A 14,601-nucleotide genomic window follows, 5' to 3' on the forward strand; every position below is an offset into this window, starting at 1 on the left:
TATTTATGAAAGTTATGGACGCTCATCTTTTCCACGTACTTCAAGCTAAATGAAGTAAATGGAAACGAGTTTCCCATTGCTGAAATTTTAACTTCAGACATGCGCTACTTTAACATCAGTGCATTCACAATGGAACAATTACAGAAAATAATATAATATTTTTTAGAATTTGGAGATATTTTAGTCACAGAGCATCAATTTTGTGCCTCAATTATATATTTTTCCTGCATCAGCATTCTTTGTGCAGTGCTGCTTGCTGTTACCCCTTTCCCCTTCAACTAACCCCATGTTACTGACTGAAACGCATAACTCATTTCCTCTGTAATCTAAACTCGCTTTTACTTATCAAACGTATAAAACATGTTACGACTGCAATGCTTGGAATGAATGAGGCAGCTGTGACCCTCTCGCCAATGGGGCCACACGACTTGTACACTTTCATTCATACATTTTCTACATCTACTACTCAGACAGTTTGTGATCAATGGTGACAGGGCATAATCAGCTTAAAGGAAGCCTTTATGAGAGACTTTCCCCTAATGTGTTAATTAGGTGAAGTGTGCAGATCGAGCGGAGACATCTAGGAGAGGACAACAGTGCACTGTGTAGTAGATCTATGTAACTAGATGCACACATATACACACAACAGGTTCATTACCGTACTAGCTTGCATGTATGTTGTATGGTCACTTAGAAAGGAGAAATGGTGCAAGTCCTGCGTTAACTTTTAACATCAGTGCACTTGGGCTGTTTCTCCTCTGTAGATTTTCATAGTTGGAGTCTCTTTGGAAACTGGAAAGTTGACATGAGTTTGGAGCCAGGCAGACTATTTCAGTCCCCACATCCCCCCAAAGTTGGATTTTGTACTCTGTTACCTGTTAGTGATGAAAGAATGTTTGCACCTCATGAATTAACTTGAAGTTCTTAGTTTGTGTAGATACACATAAGAAAAACTTGACAAAAACACTACAATGGCACATTTTCTGCTGCATGTAAAAGGATTGGGACTGAAGTGGCGCTCGCTGGTGAAACTCGCAACTTTTTCCAAAGACGCTGATACAGTCTGACAGTTTGTCTTTGGTAGCGTTTCCAATTTTTCCAGCACAGTAGAGGTGTTTCATACCGGTCTAATAGTGGTCGTAGTGCATTAGTTTTTGGGTCAGCATCAGCTGGCGTTAGTTTCTGGTTTCTCTGTGAACAGTGAAAGAGGGTTGCCAATGTGGCCCTCAGTGGCTGACCGTCAACTTTGATGGATGGAAAAAAAATAGAAGTCTTTGAACTCTGTTACAGTATGCCGTGCCCTTACAAGGCATGTGATATTGCAGGTTTATTTGTTATAGCACATGTTTTTTTGTGAATTACATTTTTTGGAGACTTTTATTATTATTATTATTATTGTATCTGCGCCATGTTAGTTCTGGTTCTTTGTTATTTTTCCAAGATTCAAGATGTATTGTAAATGTTTCTAATAAAACAAAAATGAAATGATCTCCAATTGATACCAATTGCATTTTTTTGTTTGAAGGGTTTTATGGTTAAATTGATCCTATGATGATGACCATTCATATTTCAATCCCAGTGATCAGAGGATCTATCATTTTACAGCAGAGGTCTTGTTATTAAATTACAGTGGACATTCTGTGTTGTATAATAGATGCGTTAATTCTGCCCTCTATCAGATTCATTAATAAAAAGCCAGCTACTTGCAGCCTTTATAGTTTAAAAACATCGTAAAGAGACATGAGAAGAGGCAGGCTATAACAAATGAGATTTATTTATACATATGCAGTCCAAATATACATATATTAGAATAAATGTTTAAAAAGCCCTAACCTACACCACCCAGTTTAAGACCTGTGAAGTCAACAAAAGTTTGTGTTGATGTGGAAACGCATAACCAGGATAAACACCATCTGTGTGCATAACCTTTGGATTTAATTAAACCCCTCCTAAGACTACCATCTTTTCTCATCTATTAAACTATTAGATACTAACAAACCCAATCCTGGCTCCTAAATACAACCCCCGCCCCCTCCACAGGAAATACAGAAAGTGAGAGTGAGGGCAGAGCTCAGGGAGATCCCAGAAGGCAGAGTCCTGTTCCAGTTACATACAGTGTAGAGAGAGACAGAGAGGAGTAGGTAGCAGGCAGTGGAGGATTTCACTTACAGTAAAACAAGCCATCTCGGGTACATCAGAGACCACAGGAGCAGGGGAGGGCTGAGTGCCCTCACTACCTCATCCCCTGAAACATTATCCATCCATCTATCCATCCATCTATCCCAGCGAGCAGAAGCAGCAGCACAGGGTTGTCCATGCATTTAAACCAATTCCCAAATCTCACCCACTACTGAAGGTTCAGGGCAGGGGTGAAACAGTCATAAGAGCCAATACTGCCATCTCACTTATCTTAACCCATTCACTAGTGATGCAAGCTTTGCACAGTGTTAACTCTAAGTGAGATGGGGAAGCTGCAAGAGCATGACTCATCTGTAGAGTACAAAGTGTGCACAGAGAAGGAAAGCATTCCAAACAAAGATCAAAAGCAATCAAAAATACATTGCATGTCACTGGTAGGGAGAGATGTTATTGGCCCGGTGGAACACAACTTGAACCAACCAACTTCGAATAAATTCCAGCATGTGCATTTAGGAAAAATGGCTTTAAGCATTTGTTCCTCGTGAGGGGTAGTTGCCCTTATAAACCTCTTCACACAGAGATATAAAAAGCAAGAGAGCTCCATTTACTGCAAAGCGATCAGTGTGGAAAATCTAAATCAAATAGTGTTAAATTGCAAACCCTTTGGTCAAACAAGTCCTTAATCTAGTGTTCAATAAATATTGTAAGGAACATTATTTTCTAAATATTATACATTTGAAAAATGGGAATGACAGTGGCGACAGAGGGGTTGCAGTTCAGCCTTTTGCATGTGGATTTATATTGCCAAATATCCTGGTTGTGGAAAACTGAGAGAAAGCATTTACTGGCTTGTAAATAGAACTTTCAAAAAGGGAGGAGAATTTTCAAAGACAGAAATCGTGATGAGATACAAAAAGGGATCTCATAATGTGTTAAATTTTTCATGAGACTGTAAATCAGTTCGGATCATGTACCTCTTTCAAAAGCTTAATGCACTGGGTATGCATTGGGTATCTCATCCGTTTCCTTTCCGTTGATACTTATCCTCCCACACCACACCCCCTGTCTAAACTTCTGTACTATCCCTTCTTCACTGGTCCCCCTCTTCAGACTGTTTTCTTATCCTGACAATAGACAAACCCAGTACAAGTGTCCTTGTGTGAAATGATCATCACTACCTGTCTCTCCATTCTCCCTGTCCAACTGTCTGTCTCTGTTTCTCTATCTGTTTCTCCCATTGCCTGGAGGTGAAGGAGGAGGTCAGTGGTAAGGTCTCAGTTGGTCTGGCAGCAGACGCCCTTATTGGCTGAGTTTTGGGTGGGCTCAACCGTGATGGGCACTACGTTGGAGGCTGGTGAGAAGTCTGAGTCACTTCGCCCTGATATCTGCCTCTGTGACACGATGTTGTAGATGGCTGTGATGGAGAGAAGGGTAAAAGAGAATTAGTTATGTGTAGATTCCTATAAAACCAGCCAACAGTGGGACATATTGTGATAAGGACAAACAGCATGGCAACACTGAACAACAACTGTTCTATCCAGACTCCTGGCAGCAGTGGAGGATTCTTTCCATCCTAAACTGGCATCGTTATGTCATGTGGCAGTACAAAGTCTCATATCAGGCATTCCCCAATGCTGTAATCTGCAATACAGTTTAAATTAAAATTGCAATATCTAAATAAATATTATACAATGTGGGAGCTGTTCAAACACACAGGTGAACTTAAGTGTGTTTTGACAGTTTATCTAGCACCAGCATACGCTTCTTTAATACATTTCCGAACGTCATTTCCTGAAACTTTAGCTTGGATGCCATTGAGGTGGTCAGTTGATCAAAAGAGAATAGGACTAGTGCGAACAGCCCTCTCACTTCCTGTTGCATACTGCCGCTTTAACTCTAAACTACAGCCAGATGTGGAACAAAACTGTCCTGAAATAAAACAGCACGTGAAGCAGGAAGATTTAAACCAAAAGACTCCTGACTGACTTTGACATGGCACGTCAGGTGGTGAAACTATGACTCATTACAACAGACCCGACGCAGCACCAGCTGCTGCACCTATATAATCCACCAGGATGACCATCTCTGATCTGTCGGCTGTCGATATCTACACATGTGACATCTTCTCTGCTCCACTGGGTGAGTGTAAAGTGCAGCTCTTACTGGGCTGCTAATGCACTGCTAACTTCCTCTCTTCCCCTCCCTTAATGAGCTAATTAACTACGTTAGCTCAATGAGGCTTGTTGGTTTGAAGTTTTTATGAATTAGAAATTACTGATAAAGCTGTGTTGTGGTCAGAATATCTCAAAAGGCTCAAGCTGGTGTGGGGATTGAACATGGAGCAGAAGCCAAATACAAACAGTAAGTGGTGCATACTTGCAGGCTGGAGCAATTGAAGTGGAAGCACCACTCACTGTTGGATTGCCCCTTTAGGCACTCCAGGGGTTGACTCAGCCTCAACAATTGCTTTTCCTCCATGTCACCAAATCTCCAACATCAAATGCACTTATAAGTGTGGCTATGTGCCTCCTGCGGACACTGCTCATAGATATTTACTTAAGAAAACATATCTGTGAAGCAGCATCAGAATTTCTTTCTTGAAAAGATGCATCTGGTACACCGAGTCAAAGTGGATTTGTGACCAAAAACAAAGACCACCAGTAGTTTGCCATATTCATGGGAGCTCTCACGAGGACTGATAGGCTGATTGGTCTTTTCTTTGTGCCAATTACTCATATTTTGGACCTCAGGTGGTGCTCACATCAGGGATCGGCATGGAGAAATAATAAGATGGATTGTGCTGCCATCTACTGGCAGATGATGGGTATTGTTATCTAAACCATAATAGTCTGGATGGAAATGTAACACTTTCAGACTAATCAATATACAGTATATACACACAGCATTATCATGAGATGGAACTAGGAGATTTAGACATCAGTGCCCTTCAGGATCAAACACACTTTCATTCTATAATTAGAATTTGAACACAAAGAAATGGCAAGAAATAAGTAGAAATGGGAAACCCCACCTGTGAGAATAGTCTGGAAAGCCAGCTCCACATTAGATGAATCTAACGCTGATGTCTCCAGGAAAGACAAGCCATGCTTCTCTGTAAAACAAACATAATATCACAATAATGTCACAATATTTTATATGCCTGCATTATTTTCAACTCCCACTGAGCTGAGGTGTATTTTAGTGTTGTACTGTATTGGCATTAACACGGCACTGATTCAAGGATTGATTTCTTCTGCATAATGCGCTCACTCCAGGGTTCTCCCCAGAAATGCAGACATTTTAACTATGTTTGATTGCACACTGAACAGCTTTGTAAATTATGGAACGTCTAATGGGTTGCGTGACAGCTGACTGGTCTGCTCTGTAAAGTATATTTACAATCTGATGAAATTCAATGAGGTTACTCAGAGCAAAGAATATAATAGTAGTAATATAGTAGTTTACATTGTGATGAAAACCCCTTTTAAAGCAGATAATACTGTCTGCTGGGATATACACATTCCATTGATAAAGGTTGAACCACTGTAATACATATAGACTGAGGCACAACATTAATATAATTAACTCTATACTCTTTTTCACAGCGGATGTTTAAGTGGTCATAGTGGGTAAAGCTCAGGTGTCACTTTTAATGCAGACTTTGTTCCATGCTTTTGTCCTTGTGTGTCATGACAGTGGGCCAGGAGCCTGAAACTTAAGCAGCTAAATGGAATTCAGCCATCATTAATTGTATAATTTACGTACTGTCTTCTATGAAAAAGGCCTATAACAAACAATGAAGGACAATTGTCCTATATAAACAGTTTGTTACGCTTACTTGATCTGACCTGTGGTAGAAATTCAGCACTAAATTAGTCAAAGAGTTGTCCTTCTGAGTCTTTAATCATCTTTTGCAAAGGAGGCACACAGCATACGGAGTACAAGGTCTCTGAGCATGCATACTCAAACTGTATGAAAGCAGCCTGATCAGTGTGAGAATTTGCACACTGATCAGTCTGCTTTCATACAGTTTGAGTATGCATGCTCAGTCATGAGATCCACTACCTGTGTGGTCACGTGGTGACTTGTGACTGGCCATCCTTTAACCATTGTTCTGGTAAGTAATTTCCAATAGAGACCAACGACCAAAAAACATCCAAAAATGTTTGAGATGGAACTGAGAGACATTTCCCATTTGTGAAAACTCAACCAGCAAACATTTGATGCTTTTACTTTGTAAATGATGATAAAGCTGCAATGATTGGTTGATAAATCGATTAGTCAAACAGAATATTAATCGGCTATTTCTAAGCTTCTTAAATATGAGAATTTGCTGCTTCACCTTATGTTAACGTTAAATTAATAGGTTTGAGTTTAATGTGTTCTGATTGACCAAGCGATTAATCTTTGTTAAAAATAATTGTTAAATGCAGCTCTAAATGATAATATTAATTATGAAACTAAATCAATATGGTAATTTATTTTATTAAATCGATTACTTGGTTTGGCACTAATCATATATCAGTCCTTTTCTTGATTTGTTCTTTCTTTGAAATCTGGGGAAATTATGAACAAAAATATAATTTTGAATAAATTACTAGCATCAGAAGTGAGGGGATAATTGTCGCACAGTGGCGTAAGTGAGACATCAGATTGGTCCACTGTCCCTGTTGTGTGTGGCATTAAAATACTATTTGCATGGACGTGTCCACCACATGGTCTTTATGTAAATTAGACATCATAAATTACATTTGTGCTACAGAAAGAAAAATGAGCCTCAACAGAAAGCCGGAGCAAACATTAATTTAGCAATGAAAATGAATTCCTTTAATCTAAACTGGAGCAACAGGACTCATGTATTTGACATTCTTACAGGCTGTCCGACCACGAGTCATTTACCAGTCAAAGCAGGTGCAACGCTGAATCAGGCACAAGCCAGTAAAATCAAGGTCAAGAGTAAACACGTGGCCCAAAGACTCTAAAATAATAGTGTGCGAGGGTCACAAGGGTTGACAAACTTATATTGCAAGGCTAACAAATAAAACTGATCTGAAGCAAAGCCTTGAAATTCTCAGAGGACCGAGATAAATGGAAGTTTAATTGATTTAAATAAAGTCCTTTTGACCTCATCTTGTGCTTTCTTACATGTACTAACATTCAAGCCAAGGACATTTGGGAGAAATATGCATTTAAAATAACTAACAGTATCACAGTGCAAACATTTTTATCATGGGTGTTCCCTGAGGGATTGACCTGAGATCAAGTAAAACATTTAAAAACAGTACAATCTAAACTGAAAGGAAACCTACGACACAAGTATTAGCTTTCATTTACCGGCAACATACATAACATGTTATAAAAATACTTTTAAAAAAAGGGACAGTTCACCCTAAAATCAAAAATACAGATTTTTCCTCTTACCTGCAGCGCTATTTTTCAAGATAGATTGTTTTGGTGCGAGTAAGCGAATGTGTGAGGTATCGGCCGTAAAGATGTCGGCTTCTCTTGAATATAATTGGACCAAGATAAAACTCAACATCATTGTCTCTTGCCAGAAAGTATGACCCGGTTACCAAGATATCCACAGACCTTGATGTGAGCAGTTTCATGCAGGAACTATTTTCTCGCCAACCGTATTACTGTGCAGAAGGAAGCGTGCATCTACTCCGAGATGTAGACATTAATGCCATCCCTACTCGGCTGAGCCGTCGCACCAAAACAATCTACATTGATAGATAGCATGTAATACATGGAAAAGGCAGGCTATGTATTTTTGATTTTGGGGCGATCCATCCATTTAAGTACCCAATTAAAGCAGCTAGGGGTCAGTCAGTCCACCTATGATTATTACAACAGCTCTAACCTGGTGATTGACAGACGCTCAAACAACAACCCACACACACACACACACTATACCTGCAAGGGCCTTGGCCTCATCTGTTGGCACCGCTCTTAGGTGGCGTAGATCACTTTTGTTGCCCACTAGCATGATGACTATGTTGCTGTCTGCGTGGTCCTGCAGTTCCTTCAGCCAGCGCTCAGCATTTTCATATGTCAGGTGCTTGGCAATGTCATAAACCAAGAGAGCTCCAACTGCTCCACGGTAGTACCTGAACAACGTAAGATGAGGTGAACTTAATATCAATTGGAATGGAGAACTTTTTCTTGTCCCAGCCTGTTGAGTTGAGGAATCTCTGTGGGTGTGTCACATGGGCTTTGAAGCTGATCAACACAAGAAATAAAAACAGTAAAGCCAAAAAACAATTGCAGGCAAAGCTCACAGCACGAGTGCAAATTGACTGATATTACTTATTCTAATTGAAGTCTGGCGGAGCTTGTTTATCTGCTTCCTCAATGCCTGTGGGTGCTTGATACAGTCGGCCTGAGGGTTGGTTACCACATTAAAGCAGACAACTTAAAACGAGTGACAAATGTTGGGACAGGAACTTGATCAAGAGATGAGGAGGAAGCTGTGATTAACAAAGCACTTCCTGTCCCAAGGCAAAAGAATGCATCTTGTAGTGTTAATCACTTCTTTCCAACTATTTTAGGAAGGATAATTCTAAATTGAATTCATAGATGGAGGATGACTCTTGGTTGGACGTTTATTACCCTTAACCTTCAACGCCAGCCATTCATAAAGCAGCCAAACTTCACATGACTGTGAATAACAGTTTTGACAAAAATGGCACAATGCACAAAGCATGGGGAAGCAATAGATGCACTTTGAAGTTCCTGTGCTTCGTGTGTATCCATATCAAGAACATGCTTATTTAACCATTGCATGTGGAGCTGTGCACGTCCGCATGTAAGCTGTACTTGTGGGTATATCGGTCTATATGTGAAAAGAGTGTGTGCACAAAGTGTAAAAGGTGCTTCTACAAACTAAGGCTTCAATGAAGTACTGTACTCACGCAGAAGTGATAGCTCTGTATCGCTCCTGTCCAGCGGTGTCCCAGATCTGAGCCTTGATGGTCTTGCCTTCTACCTGGATGCTGCGTGTGGCAAACTCCACCCCAATGGTGCTCTTGCTCTCCAGGTTGAACTCATTTCGGGTGAAGCGGGACAGCAGGTTACTCTTCCCTACACCCGAATCTCCGATCAGCACCACTAAAAAAAGGAGGAGAAAAAAAAAGGGATTTCAGACAAACAAAGGAGGAATAATCTTCATCAGCACACGCAGTTACGTTACCTTTAGTGTAACAGTTTATTAAACCACAAAGAAGTTACACTGAGCAAGAAGAGTTTACTTTTTTTTTAATTAAATGTATCATTATTATTAGATAGCCTGACTCGTGAATGACGCATACGTGTAGCTCCCATTCGAGGCAGAGCAGAAACTCAGGGGACTCCCACAGAGTATACAAAATACAACCACTTGCCATTTTCAGAAATACCCGCAGACTGAGCACAGTCGAGATAACCCAAACAGATTATACTACATGTATGCTCAAATATATTTATATAAGTATAGTTATCCTGCTGTTATAAAAGGCTGAATATAATCTAAATGTTTAACATTAACTACTGGAACTGAGCACTCACTGTTGTCTCAGTCAAAACTATGCTGAAGTTTGTAGTACTTAGGCTACTCCAAATTGCGTTAGTGAATAGGGTCACCCTTTTACACTTCCAAAAGCTTAACAATCCATAAGATCTGCTGCTAAATTCTGCTTCCCTTTACATACAAACTTCTGTTTTTACTGAAATGGGGTGAAAGAAGTAACCGACTACATTTACAATGTAGAAGTGAGCTATTCCTTTAATGCTCAATGTATAGGTTCCTCTATTGGATATCCTTTTTAAACGTAGGCCTATTTAAACAGGCATGATTAGGGCGAGTGTTTTTCAGAAAACTACTTCCACAATTGTCAGGTGAGTAAGTGTGTTAAAAGGAACCAGCCACACCATCTCACCACCCTGCTATTATGAAATAGGAACTTGTTATGGAATGTTGAAATTGCATTAACAAACCGCCAACTGTGTCTACACTTACGTTTAAGCAATACTGCATAATCCACAGGGAAAATCTGTATTAATGTGTGTGGTACTATGGTGAAACAGACACAAGCAGAAACCTGTTCACATTCAGGGCTGGCTTATTTAGACTTTGAAAATATATATATATATTTTTTTTTTAACTATAGGGGAACCTATTGGGACTACACATACCAACAGCTCCTAAATGCCTAAAAAGGCAGTCTCCACTTCGTCAAAGACAAAAGGTCTTGGGCGGAGAATGAAAATCATTATGTAATCATTTTCAGGGCCTCTGCCATCATACAGGTAATATCATGGCTGCATTACACACCCATTCACTCACCTATTGTTGAGAGTGCATTCTTCAGCTAAAAGGACATGACATCTCTCTATAAATTACTGCACGCAGTGATGTAGCCTAGCCTGTGCCTGTCTGAAGGCAGGGATGAAGAATGGAACAAAACTAATACTCCAATAATCCAATCCAAGTCTGTCTGTCTGTCAGTCAGATTAATTGAAACATTGATATCTCTTAAATCCCTCTAAATGGAAGAAGAAACACCATTTAATGTCCAATTTCATAATTTCCATTTATGCTCAACTAAAGCAGTGTGTAATGCTGGCAATCTTAAAGAGATACCTTACCTTCTATGAAAGTAGAATAATTACTTTAATAGTGCTGATTTTATGGCATCAAAATGCATCTACAAGATTCATTTAAAAAAACATTTAAAATATATACTGTATATTCATTGGAAGAAGTTAGTATGAAAAGTAGAGCTGCAATGATAAGTCGACTAATGGATTACTTGAACAACAAAGAAATGATCGGCAATTATTTTGATAATTAATAGTTAGAGTAATAGATCAGGCAAAAAGGACAGAAAAATGCTGCTTTCAGCCACTCAAATATGGAGATTTCCTGTTTTATATCATATTAAACTGAATATCTTTGGTTTTGAATTGACAAAACAAGACATTTAAAGACCTCACCTTGGACTTTGAGTATTCCAAAACGATTAACGGAGAAAATAATCGGCAGATTAATCGATGATGAAAGTAATCGTTAGTTGCAGCCCTAATAAAAAGTTCCTACACCAAATACCCAGTATTGAGGGTCATGCATAAATGAACATGAGCAGTACTAAGAAAAGAGAAATGCCTCTGCAGGACGACTTCCTGCGTTGAAGTCTCCATTAGTAGGGAAAGGTTTAGGTGACTCACTAACAGCCCAACTTGACTCATGTTATCCAACAGTGTGCGACAAAAGGAGGTTATAGGAACAAAGGAGCGCCATAACAACAAGGTTAGCTCTTTCCTGGTTTAAGCAAAAGACTGAAAGGCCGTCAACACCTTATCAGTGCCCTTGCACCGCTGAACATGATGATTCAGATACATTTGCTATTTGGTCACCAAGAGTCATGTCATTTTATCTGAGCGAGTGAGTAAATCTCATCTCGTCTATGCTTGGGGACAGAACCACACACACACACACACACACCTACACTTCATGCAGGTATTTCCAGTTTGACAAAACACACTTGTTTGGTCTTCTATATTTGAACAGACCAAGAGCACTTCAGTTCCCCTTTGTTTATGCCAAGGTACAACTACGAACTTACATTTACCAGACAGCCATATGGGAACAATCACTTCCCCCTGAGTATACAGTCACAGAACATTGTATATAAGATGACACATTGTGGGACAGTGTTTCTGCATATTATGGAGCCTGTTAAAAAGATCTAGTCACCTGTAAAACTTGTTGACGTCTATAAATGAGGCTTATGTTTGTTAGACCATATTAAGAACGGTTAATTATTAGAGTTTAGACCAAGCAAGCAAAGTAGGGTTGGTGTATTGTGACACTGTTAGGTGTTTTGTTCAGTTGGGTCTTTTATGTTCAATATGAAGTGTATGTTTTCATAATGAACATATTTATCAAACAATATATATCAGAGTTAAGGTGGTGTAACAATTGGAGCAGGTGGCATAAGTCCTTGACAAAATAAGGGATGGTTTTGTCCAAGTGCCAAGATCTATATGTAGATTCAAAATACATGAAGTCCTCAGGTACCAAACTATGGAGGTCTTCTCTTAGCAAGTCTGGACGGAGGCCGTTTCGACATGTCGTCCTGCCACAGATTATGGCCCCCTTGTTGACCAACACCGCATCCTAACATGATTGCATCACCGGCCTGCAAGATGATGACTCTACTGCAGATGCTGTTCAATACATAAGAGTACTTATAAACTGCCTGTATGTTGTAATAATATGGGCGAATAGCTGTCGTAATGTAGGTCTTCAGATAAAGTTACAGCGAACAGCAGGTGCCTTTGTCTCTTGCTCTAATGTCGTCGTACACCTTGTTGTAAGGCATGCGGGTTAACACCTCCAACAACTAGGCATCAAATGACAGTTGCTCACAGGTGAAGGCTTGGTGTCGAAGTTTAGCTAACTTGCGTTAGCTAGGAAGTGAACAGCTACTCACCTTTAAAAAGATAGTCATATTCGTCTTCTCTGTTTGTCATAGCTTCTTTTCTTCGGCGTCGCTACGTATTTAACTCGAAGTCGTACAAACTTCTGGTGTATTTCAGCTTACTTCGTGACCGACCGACCACCGTTCACGACTTTAACGTTAGTTAGCCTAACACGGAAGACGGTCAATTCTCACTCAAACGACAAAAAACGCAATTGACTGAATAAGTAAGACAATCTGACACTGCCGTTGTTATCAAGCATAAAAACAACCAACAACAACTAGTAGCTGAAAAAGTTTCGTCTGGTCTTCCTCACCCTCTGTCACTTGCCATTACCAAGGCTGCGACGTAACGTCAGTTTCTTTGTCCCGCCCCGGGCTCGCTCCTAATGGTCAATAGCTGATCGACACCTGTCACTAACGTAGACGTGATTGGTCCGCTGTGCTGTCGGTCATGATTTGTGCTGCTTGTCGTTAACTGGGATGACGTATGCGGCCCCATGCCTCAGCAGGTAGTACAGAGCTTCAGGTTAATTAACAGCAGCAGCAAAGCCCAACAGGCAAACTGTGGTATCGCAAATATTTCACTGTTACACGTGTCACTGCAGTTTAAAAGTACAGATGCAGTGATATACCAAAGTATGGATTTAAAACTTAGCCCATTGTTCTGTTTGGTTCTGACCCTGGGCCCAGTTTAATAACAGAACAAAAATACAATTATCTGTGTTTTATCAGCTTAAATTACTTTATGACTTTTCCTTAAATTCATAAGAATTGCTTTTAAACATGATTTTGAACTGATCTTTTTAGGTTTTATTCAATTTATTTTCTCAGTGCATATTAATTACTGTGCCAGAATTAGCCAGGAGGCTAGTTTTCATCCGTAATTCTTGGACAGGTTTGAAGATGGAAGCCTAAAATCAAGAAACAAGTTTAAAACAATAATCATGATGTAAGGCATATTAATTACAATTAAAAAAAACCTGACAGACATAAACAGAACACAGACAATGCCAAACATTTGCTGGTTCCACCTCCTTAAATGTAAGGATGTCATGCTTTTCTTTGACATACATGATAGTAAAAAGATAATCTATGGGTTTTGGACTATTGGTCGGACAAAAGAGGACATTAAATGTCACCTTTGACTCTGGGAAATTCAAAACAGGCATTTTTCACAATTATCTGACATTTTATAAACAGATAATTGAGAAAATGATCCTAACCCTAACCCTAGTCTCTAATGAACATAATTGTTGGCTGCAGCCCTAAAAACATGAAATATTTCTTTATTTGGTGTAGTAAAAATGTTTTGTGGTCATTTGCATATTTTATCTACTTCATCAAATGTGCAAAAGTTTATGACAAAGGGCATATTTACATTGGTCTATGGGAAGCCAAACAATGAGGAATTAAAGCCAATGTGCCCCCCCCCCCCCCCTTCTTCTCCTTACATCTTCTCTTAAGGATGATTCCAATCCCAGTTATTTTATACTGACGTTCCTGAAAGAAAACATTCTCTGCCAATACACAATAATGATTTTACATTTTATATTAATGATTTAAAGTTGCAATAATGTTTGTTCAATTATTTGTCAAAACTTTATTGAGACGATGGAATTTACAACAAAGATACAGAGAAAACAGGATTTAAAACTGTCCAATGCAGACTTCATTTTCAATGCAACATCTATGCATGACTTTACAAGAAATGATAAGAAGCTAATATTAGAATCTAAGATGCTGATTTAAATGCATGAGATTTAAACATGTGACATATTTTTTTTATCTAGATATGCATTTAATTGATAAAGAGTAATTAATACATAGCCTACACAATAATTGTATACATTATTGGACAGTTTTTTAGTATTTCCCACAATTGAACATTTGGCAGAATGGGAATGTCCCTGCAACAGCTTGCAGCCTTTAATAAGTTGGTGTGTAAACTGGTTTTTCATGTTGTTGTGCTCAGGGAGGAACTTTTTTGTTGTTGTTATCA

At 39.3% G+C, this 14,601-nt stretch overlaps 1 protein-coding gene across 1 annotated transcript; it reads right to left on the reverse strand.

The window, feature by feature from the left end:
* Window positions 1-1,751: 1,751 nt before the first annotated feature.
* On the reverse strand, window positions 1,752-12,958 carry rab11al (RAB11a, member RAS oncogene family, like). Its single transcript, XM_029451051.1, has 5 exons — window positions 12,612-12,958; window positions 9,054-9,249; window positions 8,056-8,249; window positions 5,171-5,251; window positions 1,752-3,553 (listed from the first exon to the last, which is right to left on the reverse strand). Exons 1-5 carry the CDS (start codon window positions 12,649-12,651, stop codon window positions 3,414-3,416), a joined length of 651 nt encoding a protein of 216 aa, XP_029306911.1. The 5' UTR covers window positions 12,652-12,958; the 3' UTR covers window positions 1,752-3,413.
* Window positions 12,959-14,601: the final 1,643 nt, after the last annotated feature.

The sequence above is a fragment of the Cottoperca gobio genome, chromosome 16 (genome assembly GCF_900634415.1).
Source record: "Cottoperca gobio chromosome 16, fCotGob3.1, whole genome shotgun sequence".
Taxonomy (NCBI): Eukaryota; Metazoa; Chordata; class Actinopteri; order Perciformes; family Bovichtidae; genus Cottoperca; species Cottoperca gobio.